The following is a 12381-nucleotide window of genomic DNA, read 5'->3' on the forward strand; positions in this document are numbered from 1 at the left end:
ATATGAAACAGGTTTATTTAGCCATACAATTAAAATTAATGTTTTCCTTAAATTCTTTCACATTGATTGTTGATTTTTGAAAAACACGCAGTATGGAAAATAATTATTTGCTCCATGATGGTTCAACCAGGTAAAAGTATTATCAAGAGGGTCACACAAGTCTGAAATGCCCTAGTTTTGATTCTTGGCTTGTGTTGAGTTAGCTGGGGTACTGGCATTATATTGACCTCAAGAGTTAGGGTGAGGAAAAGTCAACTGAATTAACCACTACTCTAGGTCATCTCCACTGGGAGATGGAGGAGGGCAGGGGCAGCTGTGATGCTATCTCCATGAGAATGACGTCACTCTCCTACAGCAAGAATGCCAATTTTGGGGGAGGCAAAGCAGAAATTGTTGAAACCATACCGATAAGACAGCACCCTTGGGAAGGGAACTGATTACCAGTGTTGAATAGCCGGGCACCTTTCACCATCAGGGTTTCATAAATGGATATAATGAACCTAGACAAAGTGGCAGCAGAGAGCAACCCAGGCCCATAGAACCATCATAGCAAGCAGGCCCCAACTTTTAAAAGGATAGAAAGTTGGAGGAAATGTAAAAAAAGACAAAGATAGAGTTATATTTAATTTCTCTCCTTTATACACCTAATTCATAAATACTCAAAAATCCTAAAAGGTCACTTGTTCCATTAACAGAATTTTGCTTTCGATGAGGTCTTTTAGCCATTTTTCTCTGAATCTCGATTCACCTGGTCTGAAAAAAAAAGCATGTTTTTTAGTTTTCTGCTATTAATATAAAACTTTCAGTACAGTGCATGAACAAAACATTTGTAGAAAAAAATTTCACTCCTTGAAGTCATTGAGTAGTAAACTTAAGGAACTGATGCAATTTGAAAACCATTTGTTTGCATTAGTTACAAGTTATAAAGTAAACTTTCTTCTTTCCCTTGATCCCATCCCAGGTTACACAAGTGCCCTAGAGTGTAAATAACTGTAGATTACTCACTCAAGTAAGTGAATATCATAACTGTTAATCCTTCAAAAATATATGTTGTCAATAAACAAAGGGTATTAGCTGTCAATCCCCAACGTGACATATATCCACAAATAACAGGGAAAAAATGTAATGAAGTCTCCCTGTAAACACCAAAAGCATATTTATAGGAAAGATACCCATGAGTGATTTCAGAGTTTTAATGTTACTGAGCTGCTCAGTACTTTGCTCTCTATTCACAATGTAATTTGAACCTTTGTTGGGATTTAAACTTCTACAGAACAGATAGCATGTGATTTTGGTTTAATGGTTTAGACTTCACACAAAGACTTGACTTCTTTTGCATTATTATCGCATTACAATGTAGCAGATGTCAGGTGTCAAGATGTCAAATGCGCAGTGAAACCTGTCTCATGGAGGAACATTGGAGGCGACTGATTATTTTTTTGTGTAGGTTGGTTAATAGATGAATAGTGTGTGAAGTGATTCATTGACTGCCAATTTAGTAAAGAACTTCGTTGCAGGGAAGAACTTTATTTGTGTTCGAATATACAACCTCATCCTCCCCATCTTACCCTGAAAAGCCATGTAGGACAGTGTCACATTGTCTAACAATATAACCACTTAATAGGGAAAATGGCTGGAATTGTAAAAGTGGTCATGAAGCTGTTGGATTGTTGGTTCATTGATGCCCTTTGGGGAAGGAAATCTGCTGTCTTTGCCCAGTCCGGTTTACATGTGACTCCAGCCCCACGCTAACGTGTTTGACTCTTAACTTCCCTCCACCATGTTGTATCAAAACCACTGTTCATGAAGAAGGCTCACCACCACCTTCTCAGCCCAACGAGGTGCTCAATAAATGCCAACCTTGCCAACAACGCCCACATCAAGAATGAATATAAACACCTAAACAATGCTATAATTGATAAATAAACTATTTACCTGTGCAGAAGTCTGTTTGATTCAAAAAAGAAGTAAACTTCAACTGGAAAAACCTAAAATAACATCAAGAGGTTCATACTCGATGAAATGATTGATACTGGGTCCGTTTACAAAGCTGCAAGTAACATTCATTATGTAACGGATTACTCCTTTTGCATACTTGTCACAGGTTTAGTTTAATCCTTCAGGTCTTCAGTGCATCAGGAATTCAAAGACACAAATTTGCATCATTTCAGGTTATGCTGAGTATTGGTACTTGTCAACTGAGCATTGAGCTGGAGCTCAAGGATCAGAAGAACATGGAATATTTCTCACATTTTTCTGAAAACCCCAACCTCAGTCATGGTCAACCCACAGCAACCAGTGTTCCACTCACTGATCACAAAGATTTCTATCTCTAATCATTGGAAAAGGCTCCTATGAACACATAAGATGAACACATAACACGTAACACACATGCAACAAACATTGATTCTTCAATCTTTGGCATCACTCGCAATTAAAGTTGAAAACACTAGGTTAACAATGAACTTGTTATCTAATATTAATGCTTAGAAAAATAAACTGAAAGGATTAAGTCTCCAGTGGTTTAATGTATAAAGGCTGTGATCCCTGATTTGCATTGAATTCACAATGGTCTCTTTGGTGCACACAATCATCTTCAATCCCTTTCTAATGCAGACTCCACTTGTTGAGATTATTACACACTATCCTGCAGCAAAATGAAACACAATAATTCACCCTCAGTGATAAGATCCCAGTGTCAGCCTTCTGTAGTCACTGGTCTCAGCTGTCCATGTGTAAACCTTATAATGCAAACCACATATCGTGTGAAAATTCATCAGAAATAAAGGTGTGGATTTACTACACACATTCACTCACAAGTGGTTTAACTTTAGAGATTTCAATGATGAAGTAAGTAGAGGCTGTTGCTCGTGGAATGGGCTTCCTTCGAGTTGGTATACTCCACCGTACACGATAATGATGATGAATATGATATTCTAGCTCCTCCGCTTTCAGGTAGTCCAGGCAGTGAAGCCAGCAATTGGAAAACTCCCATGTCTGTTTAGAGTACACCACAATTCTTATGAATGAAATTGCAATTAATGTACTGTCAAGGAATGAAACACAAGCGGTTTTACAGGTTGTAAAATGCTTCCCCTACCCACCATTGCCTCCTGCCTCGATTGTGTGTGTCCCTGGAGCCGCTAGCTCATGCTGGGGTATATTTCCACCAGAATCAAAGATTATCCAGTAAAACATCCGTGTGATTAATTTACATGAGCGATCTTAAACAGCCACTGTCAGCAGCGTCTTCAAAGACAGAGGGCATTACAGTGAAAAATAATTGTATCCTATTTCTTGAGCGCTTTCCAGAGCTGGGCACTCATGCTGGATTGTTCCTTGGTTAGCCTTGGGATAATAAAGGTGATTGCAGTATTCCCCTCCCCCAATGCTATCACTCTATTTCTTTCGAAATGTACTCTGATGTCAAATCACTGGAGTATCTGCATTATCACACGTAGAAATTAAAAATACAAAAACAATCTTTGTCCTCACCGCAAATTGCATCAGAGCAACATTTTTTATTTCTGTTCTGAACACATTAGGCCATAGTAATGACAGCGAAAGTGTCAGCATTCACCATCCTTAATTCTCTGAAATTGAGAGTAACCTCTTACATTCTACACTTGCAGTTAAACGTGGAAATCCACGTTTGTCAGATTGTCAGTGATTATTTGCTTCTCCAAAGGAGGCGCCCCAGACCGCGATCAATTAGAAATCAGTGGAGTGATGAGAACTTGACTTTTGTGCCATTAGTCCTGCTGTAAAAACCCTTGAAACAGTTACACTTTGTTGACTGAGGTGTAACTGAGTTTTCAATGGTATACTAACTCCACAATTACTGCTTCAAAATCTCTCAGGCCCTGAAAAGCTAATTTTACATTTTTGGAATATCCATTATGCTAAAAAAATTCTGCATGCTTTTAAAACATATTTTTTAAAGCTTGTTTATTATGTTTGAGCTTCTACTTAATCCCTTGTGTATATCCCAATTATTTATTTTGCTTTCTGGCAAATAATAATTAAAAGGCGAAGGATATTAAGTGTATTTTACTTGCTAGTTTGCTATCTACGAGAATAGTTCAATATGATCGGCTATTTACCCTACTTGATGGCATCACCATTGTTTGATGCCTGGAGACCACCTTAACCTGGCACCAGATTCAAAATAACATCAAGAAAGGGGAAATGTACGCCACAGAGATCACTAGATCTGTTTGGGAAGCTCAGTCAGTGACAAGTGCCGCCACTTCATCACTGACTGCAAAATCAGGCTAATATTAAGGATTTTTTTCTTCTTTCATGGGATGTGGGCTTCACTGGCAAGGCCAGCATTTGTTAACCATCCCTAATTGCCCTTGAACTGAGTGAGTCAGAGGGCAGTTAAGAGTCAACCACATTGCTGTCTGGAGTCACATATAGGCCAGACCCAGGTAAGGATGGGAAAGACATTAGTCAACTAGATGGGTTTTTACAACAATCAGTGATAGTTGCCATGGTCACCATCACTGAAACTAACTACATTCCAGGATTGTTAATTGAATTTAAATTTCACCAGCTGCCATGGTGGGATTTGAAACCCATGTCATCAGAGCCTGGGCCATTGGATTACTAGTCCAGAGACATTACCACAATGCCACCATCTCCTCTTAACTTAATTAGACTACTACCTGCTCACACCAATTAAGGCTTTATTTTAAGGCTTGGATTATACGTTTCCAAAGATTCGCGTATACTCCATAAGTAGTGTGTGGCAGCCCTGCCAGTGGCTGCAAGAAGTTGTCCTACATAAAGCTTTATCTCTCTTTGTCAATCACATCTACTTGTGTTTTAGTCGATAGCCTTTAGCACCAATCCAACATTTCCAAAGTTCCTTCACAATAACATTACTTAATTCAAGGGCTTTATAAGAAAAGTATTCTTGTGAATACTAAAGTTAGTCATCATTACATTAATTAAATACCATTATTTTTTCAAGAGTTGTCACAAGACAAACCATTAGCAGAACTACACTGTTATAATTGTCCTTGCATTCAAAGTACATTAAAACTTTAACTATTCAGAGGAGGTTTATTAAATTGATACCTGGAATGAGTGGGTTGTCTTATGAGGATAGGTTGGACAGGCTGGGCTTGTTTCCATTGGAGTTTAAAAGAGTGAGGGGTGACTTAATTGAAGTATATAAGATCTAGAATGGTCTTGACAAGGTGGATGTGGAAAGGATGTTTCCTCTTGTGGATGAGTCCAGAACTTGGGGGCACTGTTTTAAAATTAGGGATCACCCATATAGGACAGAGATGAGGAGAAATGTTTTCTCTCAGAGGGTTGTACGACTTTGGAACCCTCTGCCTCAGGAAGCAGTGGAGACGGGGTTACTGAACATTTTTCAGGTAGAGATAGATAGATTCTTGTTAGGCAAGGGGATCAAAGGGTTTCAGGGGTAGATGGGAATGTGGAATTGGAAACACAAATAGATCAGCCATGATCTTATTGAATGGTGGAGCAGGCTTGAGGGGCTGAATGCTCCTATTTTGAATGTTTGTATTATGTTCTATTATATTAAAATGTCCATCACTGTCTCCACGGCATCAGAACAGGTAAACGGTATGATAGCATTTAGGGTTAACCTCATTATTCTCCACGTAGCAAATTTCCCATTTTGATAGTGTTGTTCTGAATAGGTGGGGAAATGGGCAAACCTTCTTTCCCATTACACACATTCGGGAAGCTGAACACAGAATGAGAAAGGCTGAGGGCTGGGCGAGGGATCCCTATTCATTATCTGCTGTGGAATGGCTTCTGGTATGAAAGGAACTGAAAAAAGGAGGGGAAGATAGACAAAGTAAAGGAACAAAAAACATTCACTGCACAAAACAACTCAGCAGATCGCTCATTATCTACATGCAAAACTTACAGAAATATATTCTTCTATTTGTTTTGCTCCAATGGCGACTGTGAAGTCCTTACATGCAATCCATTGGATGTTACCAATTTTAAAATGACCTTTCTCTTCCAAAAGAAGAAAATATGCAAATTATATAAGTGGCTTAAGAATTGTTTGAAGACACTAGTGACACAAAATACTCATTTAATAAGAACATTTGAATTTATATATACAGCCATTATCATATCAAGATATCAAGACATTACCATGTACTTCACATTATAGAAACAGCACTGAGATGAATGACCACACAATTTTTATTCATTGGCTCTAAAGTGCTTTGAGATGGCCGGTGGTTGTGAAAGGCATTGTATAAATGCAAGCATTTCTCTTTTCTCCATTAATATTTAAAGTGCAAACCTACATGTTGGAAATTAAGAGGAGGATACACTACACATCAAAATATTTATCTATCTAAACTCCAATAGTCAAACTTGTACTGTTTATCTACATTTTGAAAAGACTTGAGTCTGGTGTACATCTGTAAGGTTTTATACCTCAAACGAAAAAAAATATTATGGTAGATTCAAATGAACCATTGATTAAAAAACAAACTACCATCTGTTAAAGGAATTGTCAGATTGGCTCAAAATGTCCATTGATTAGAAAAATATAATTGGCAGAATGTTATGGCCCCTCCCGCCAGCGGGATTTTCCGAAGTCAGTGGGCTTTTGAACGGCTCGCCTCATTTTATGGCCCAGCCCCCACCGCAATGGGGCTGCCTAATGAAATTCTGCCCAGTGAAAACAACTGTGTGAAAAAATAGATTTCTTTATTAATACTTGCACTCATTCAAAATTAATGATGATAACAAAGGATCAAAGCTGCTGGCAACTCTCACAAAAGCAACTAGATTGCTCAAATATTGTATTTTCCAGTTTCTCTAAAAGCTTCTTTTAGGTACCAAAAAAAAAAACACTGTTGGAACATGACAATTCATTAAAAACTTAAATGATTCATAAAAATGCCCATATTCTGCTAGAAATTTGCCCGGTAATCTTTTCTTTATAGGTTTACCCTCTCCCAGGGGCCTGCTAAAGTGTAGATTCTCTTGATCTTTATTTGCTTAGCTGGACCTTCTCACGTGACACTTTTCAGGACCCAGTATATGTGTATGTTTTGGTCAAAGGATTTTCGGGCCCACCGAGGTCGAGAATGGAGGAGAACAGGGCCCAAAATTCCCGGTGGTGGCCAGCATACCGGTTTCCTGACACTGTTTGGGACCTGACAGACCTACGTGCCTCCAATTTGCCTCATAAGGAGGGCAGTGTCCCCAAAATGAAGCGGGGAGGTCGGGCAGGCTAACTACCTGGAGGCTGGTAACCTGTACTCCAGGCCTACAAGCCTCTCTGTCTCCAAAGGCCACCCTGTAGAGGGATTCCATTGCCACCCTCACCAGCCACCAACCCCAGGATGGCGGACTGCAGGCTGCTGTACCTACCTTTTAATTAAACTCTTAAAAAGTTGGTGAGGGAGCACACGTGAGTTACTTAGCTTTTACTGCAGCCAAGTGGTCCTCTCAAGCTGGCAGACCTTTAATTGGTCCTCCAGCTTTGAGAGCCTGCCTGCCGCCCTTAGTCTGACAGGGAACCTGTCTCCATGACAATTAAGGGGGTGCCTGGTTAAAATCGCAAAGAATGGCCGGTTGCCCCCAGGATCAGGATAGGGACCTGGAAACAGTTCCAGAATCTATTTCCCACCCCCAAAGTGAAAATTCAGCCCAACGTGTCCAGCAACAGCAATAAAAACAAGCTGATTTACACACAAAAGTCAGGACCTCCAATTGGTTATTTAAGAGATTTCATGCAACCTGTACATTGTCCATTTTGGAAAGATGATCTTTTGTCTCAACTGTGATGTCCAAATTGACATCACATTCTAGTCAAAAATTAAGAGTCATATTAGTGACATCTGAAAACACCTGAAGTAATCAGATCCTTGTGCATGGAGATTTATCGGAATAAAACTTTTTTCCCATAATCTCCCCTTGCCACCCCTTGGTGACACAGGGTGAACATTTGCATGTCTGCTGTTCATGTCCAACTCTACCTCTCCACTGTACCACCCACTCCACTGGTACCACTGTAACATCTGACTGACTCTCCAGCATCCACACCTGGATGAGTCATTGATATCCTCCAGCTCAACCTTAGCAAAACTGAAGCTGCTTCCTACCAGCACCTTCATTGCTGACATACTGCTTCAATCAGTCTTCTTAGCTGCCTGTTCAGGCTGAATCAGGCAGCCCGCAATTGCAGAATCCACTTTAACTCTGAGCCATTCTTAATGCCCTACATCCAGCTATTTTTCCCACTTCAGGATCATGGTCTAATTATGTTCCTGCTTCTCTCCCTCTGCTGCTGAAACTCTAATCTATTTCTTCGTCGCAGCGAACATTGATCGGAAGAAAGAAAGAAAGATTTGCATTTAAATAGCATTTTTTTATTATCATCGAACATCTCAAAGTGCTTCACAGATAATGAAGTACTCTTGACAGTGTAAATCACTGCAGGAAACGAGGCAGCCAATCTGTGCACAGCAAACTCCCATAAACAGCAGTGTGATAGAGACCAGTTAATCGGTTTTTCTGATGTTGATTGGGGGATAAATATTGACCAGGATACCAGGAATAACTCCCCTGCTCTTCTTCAAAATAGTGTCATGGGCTCTTACATTCACCCGATGGAGCCTTGGTTTAATGTCTTATTCGAAAACTGGCACCTCTAACAGTGCAGCACTCCCTCAGTACTACACTGGAGTGTCAGTGCAGATTTTCATGCTCAAGCCCTGAATTGGGAATGTCTTTGTCACTGTGTTCCCCTCCTTCCCCAGTAACAAACTTCAATTAACCTAAAGGTCTGTGGCTTTTCCACATTCTTATTACTCCTATATTGCCCAGCTCCATCAGCTCCATGTGCTCCAGTATTTTGGTTTTGAGGTCTTTCTTTGCAAATTTCTCTTCGGGTTTGCCCCTTCTTACTTACATGCTAATTCCAACTACTTAGCTGAACAGGCATTTGTCACCCCCTGGACTCTGGCTTACTGTTTGTTCCTCACATTGTTTGCTATGTCATCATTTGTCACTCTTGCAGTCACTGCACCATTACCTTGTGAAACACTCTCTGTAAACCACTCTGCTTCACAACATTATCACATTTGTCAGAAACCTTCCTTTCTGGCCAAAGTTTCAGCCCCTCCATCCCCATTAACTCTTTCCTCTCTTTGGTGTCCTCTTTCTTCTCACTGACACATGACGTTGCAATGCAATGCAAGATGTAAATCGATGTAGGAGAGCATTTAAAAACTATTTTTTAAACTTTCTAATCGTTTATTTTCATAATTATTGACTTGATGTAAAAATATCCTTTGTGGGCATAGTGTTGTTGGACATGTTTTGATCTGCAGGTTTACATACAAAGTTTGGTCATTTTATATTGCAGGCTTTAGTGGATTGGAAATTAAGGTAGATTAGCAAGGACAGGGTGATAGGTGAGCAAATAGGATAAGGGCAGTATAATTTTGATATTTTGAAGTTAACAGAGGGTGAAGAATGGGAGGCCAACCAGAAGAGCACTGGGATAGTCAGGTCTGAAGGTGCATGGATGAAATTTCAGTGGAAGAAGGTTTGAAACAGATGGTCAATATTATGGCCAGGCGGGCTAGTGGAAGAGAGGAACTTGGCAGAGGCAGCTGATCGGATTGTCTCGATCTTAGTGACGAAGAAGTCCATGAGCCCCACACACTTGTTGGAGGTGAGGGTGGAGGTGACAGGGGAGACAGGGATAAGAAGAAGAGAAAAGCAGCCGGGGGTTATCTTTGCATTCCAGGGTGGTCCTGGGATAGTGAGCAGTTTTAGCAGACAAGAGCAGACCCGATAGTGTTTTAAGTGTCCAGTCTGACCTGGCAGTGGGTGGCTAAACCAGTTGTCCACTGTGTCCTTTCAAATCTGTGTCCCATGGACTTAAGGGGGCGGAGATGAAGGTTGTACCAGGGGAAAGGCCAGGGTGAGAGAGAGTAACAGTTTTATTGGGTACCCGGACATTGAAGGTGCGGGCGAGGGTGCAGTTCAGTAAATCAGTAGCTGCAGAAATGTTGTGGTGAATGGAGGGTCAAAGGTTAGATAGTTGGGATTTTGAAAGTGCCATTGTAAATGAATTGGGGGATCGCTTTTTCCAGGGCGGGTACAGAGGGAGGTAGTGGTGGAGTGTGGAAGGGGGACGTGGGCGGTGAGTGATACAAGGAAGTGATCAGAGATCTTATATGTAATTGATACTTTGGAACTAGCAAGGCCATGTGAGGTGGCAAGGTCAAGAGTGTGGCTGTGAATATGGTTTGGGGAGTTTACATGGAGGGAATGATTTAAGGAGAGTAAGAGGGCAGTGAACTAAGAGGAGAGAAAACTTGATATGTTGAAATGGGGGTTAAAATCTCTGAGAAGTCATCCAGTGCAGAGGCTGAGGGAGGAAAGGAGTGAATATATCGCAGTGAGAAAATTGTTATCATACTTAGGAGGGCGTTGGAGAACAATGATTTTGAAAGAGAGGTGAGAGGGATGCAACAAGCAGGAGGAAGTGCCAGAGGGGTAGGGGGTCAGGCCAAGGTATAATCTGATGATAGGCACCATGCCACCACAGTGACAGTCTTGATGGGGTAAGTGGTGGAAGATGTAGCCCGGCAGGGAGGCTTCATTAAGGATGAAGGTGTCATAACCCAGCAGCCAGTTTTCCTTTAGGGCCACAATGTTAATGCAATCATCTGCAATAAATTCATGGATGTCAAGAGCCTTGTTCACAACTGAACGGATATTCTGCAGGAAGATGTGTAGAGAGATGACGAGAGATCATCCACTTGCAGAGTCCAGGGGGTCAGCAGTGGGAGGGGTGAGCTGGACAGGAAGACGATTGGCAAAGTTAGCCCCCAGAGGGCAGATTGGGTGAGAGGGTTGATGAGAGAGTGGCATGGGACAATTGGGCCTGCTGCTCAAAATGAACCAGTGCCGAGTGCCTCAACGAGCCCTTCGGACGATGCCAAGGAAGGCACAGAGGGAATTTGTAGGCTTATCTAAGACGGAGTCGAGCCTGGGACTGTGGCAAGTGGGGGAGTACTGAGGGGATGAGGTAGGGAATTGGCGTGGTGGGGGGGCGGGGGGGGGGGAGCGGTGTGGAGTACCTGAGAGGAAGAAGTGAAAGGAGGGATGATAATAAAGAGAGTCTAGGAGGGGTAAAGAGAATAGAAGTTCAAAAGAAAAAGCAACAACACATTAATAGACCCGGGGCAGGAGCGGCAGCCAAATGTGCTCATGAATGGATGTAGGGAGAGCTCAGGTTACATCATTCTAGCTATATAAAAATTAAGATGCATAAAAAACATGATAGTAAATGAGAATTGGGAAATATAACATAAGTGCTAAAATGGTATCATTTACGTCCACCTAGGAGTCTCTTCCTTACCTTCTTCCACCAGCAAATCTTGAAGGTACCTCTTGGCATTCTGCAGAACATTCTTTACTATGACTTCAGCCTGTTGCATTAACAGCTCGGTGAAATGGTCCATGAAGACCTGCATAAAATAAACCCTTTCTCATAGTTTAAGTTAACCATTAACATGCACCCGTGGCTGAATTTTTGTTGACTCTATTTTTCCTATAGGCTGCAGCCCACTTCCCCGTGTCAATGAACCAATTTTAAACCAAAAAGCTAATGCAGCTGGTGGAACCATAGCGTGCTGGAAATCTGAAATAAAAAACAGGAAACCCGGCAGGTCTGGCTGCATCCGGGGAGAGAGAAACAGGGTTAACATTTCAGATCGATGACAACTGGGTTCTCTATTTCTCATGAAAGATCCTCGGCCAGAACTCTGTTTCTCCCTCCACAGTTGCTGAAAGGCTGTGAACACATGTTCGGCTCCTTTCAATTTTACTCTTCCTCTAGGTAACGCTGTGTTTAGGCTGATGGATATAAACTACCGTTTCACGAAGCTGTTCAGCTCTACCGATGTGCCTCTGTTACCGAGAAATTTGGCCTATTCACCAACAGCAAATCTGTTATCAGCAACGTATCCTGGTTACGCAAAGTATACATTGACAACAGTAACCAGGGCAACGTCGATCTCCACCAATAGAACGCGTCTGGCGTTTGTAACAGGGTTTGAATCAGAACCAATGAAATTGACGCACGGTGCAATTATGGATAAGCAACAAATCAGATTAGGGAATACATTATATTACACATGATAAATATATTATATTTAAAACATTATTACATTAAAACAAGCCATCGTATTCCTCCTCACTGTACCAAATTTTCTAATCCTCATTAATTTGCAATTCATTAATCTTCGTGCATTCATTAATTTCACTAAATTTCGTGCATTCATATTTCGCAGTTTCAATAGATCACAATAACTTGATGCTTTTGGTTGGATAACTTTCCTTTGG

The 12381-nt window shown here is 41.2% G+C and overlaps 1 protein-coding gene across 2 annotated transcripts; it reads right to left on the reverse strand.

The window, feature by feature from the left end:
- On the reverse strand, positions 1-12005 carry akap14 (A-kinase anchoring protein 14). 2 transcript variants are annotated; one of them, XR_013577239.1, is made up of 7 exons: positions 11911-12005; positions 11396-11504; positions 5915-6009; positions 2818-2997; positions 1936-1988; positions 501-753; positions 18-171 (listed from the first exon to the last, which is right to left on the reverse strand). XR_013577239.1 is itself a non-coding variant. In XM_078546279.1 (6 exons), exons 2-6 carry the CDS (start codon positions 11496-11498, stop codon positions 669-671), a joined length of 516 nt encoding a protein of 171 aa, XP_078402405.1. In that variant the 5' UTR covers positions 11499-11504; positions 11911-12005; the 3' UTR covers positions 1-668. The 2 variants fall into 2 exon arrangements, 1 of the variants encoding a protein (XP_078402405.1); XM_078546279.1 differs by having other exon boundaries at positions 1-753.
- Between the last annotated feature and the right edge of the window lie 376 nt (positions 12006-12381).

Source organism: Cetorhinus maximus, chromosome 8 (genome assembly GCF_964194155.1).
Source record: "Cetorhinus maximus chromosome 8, sCetMax3.hap1.1, whole genome shotgun sequence".
NCBI classification, from domain to species: Eukaryota; Metazoa; Chordata; class Chondrichthyes; order Lamniformes; family Cetorhinidae; genus Cetorhinus; species Cetorhinus maximus.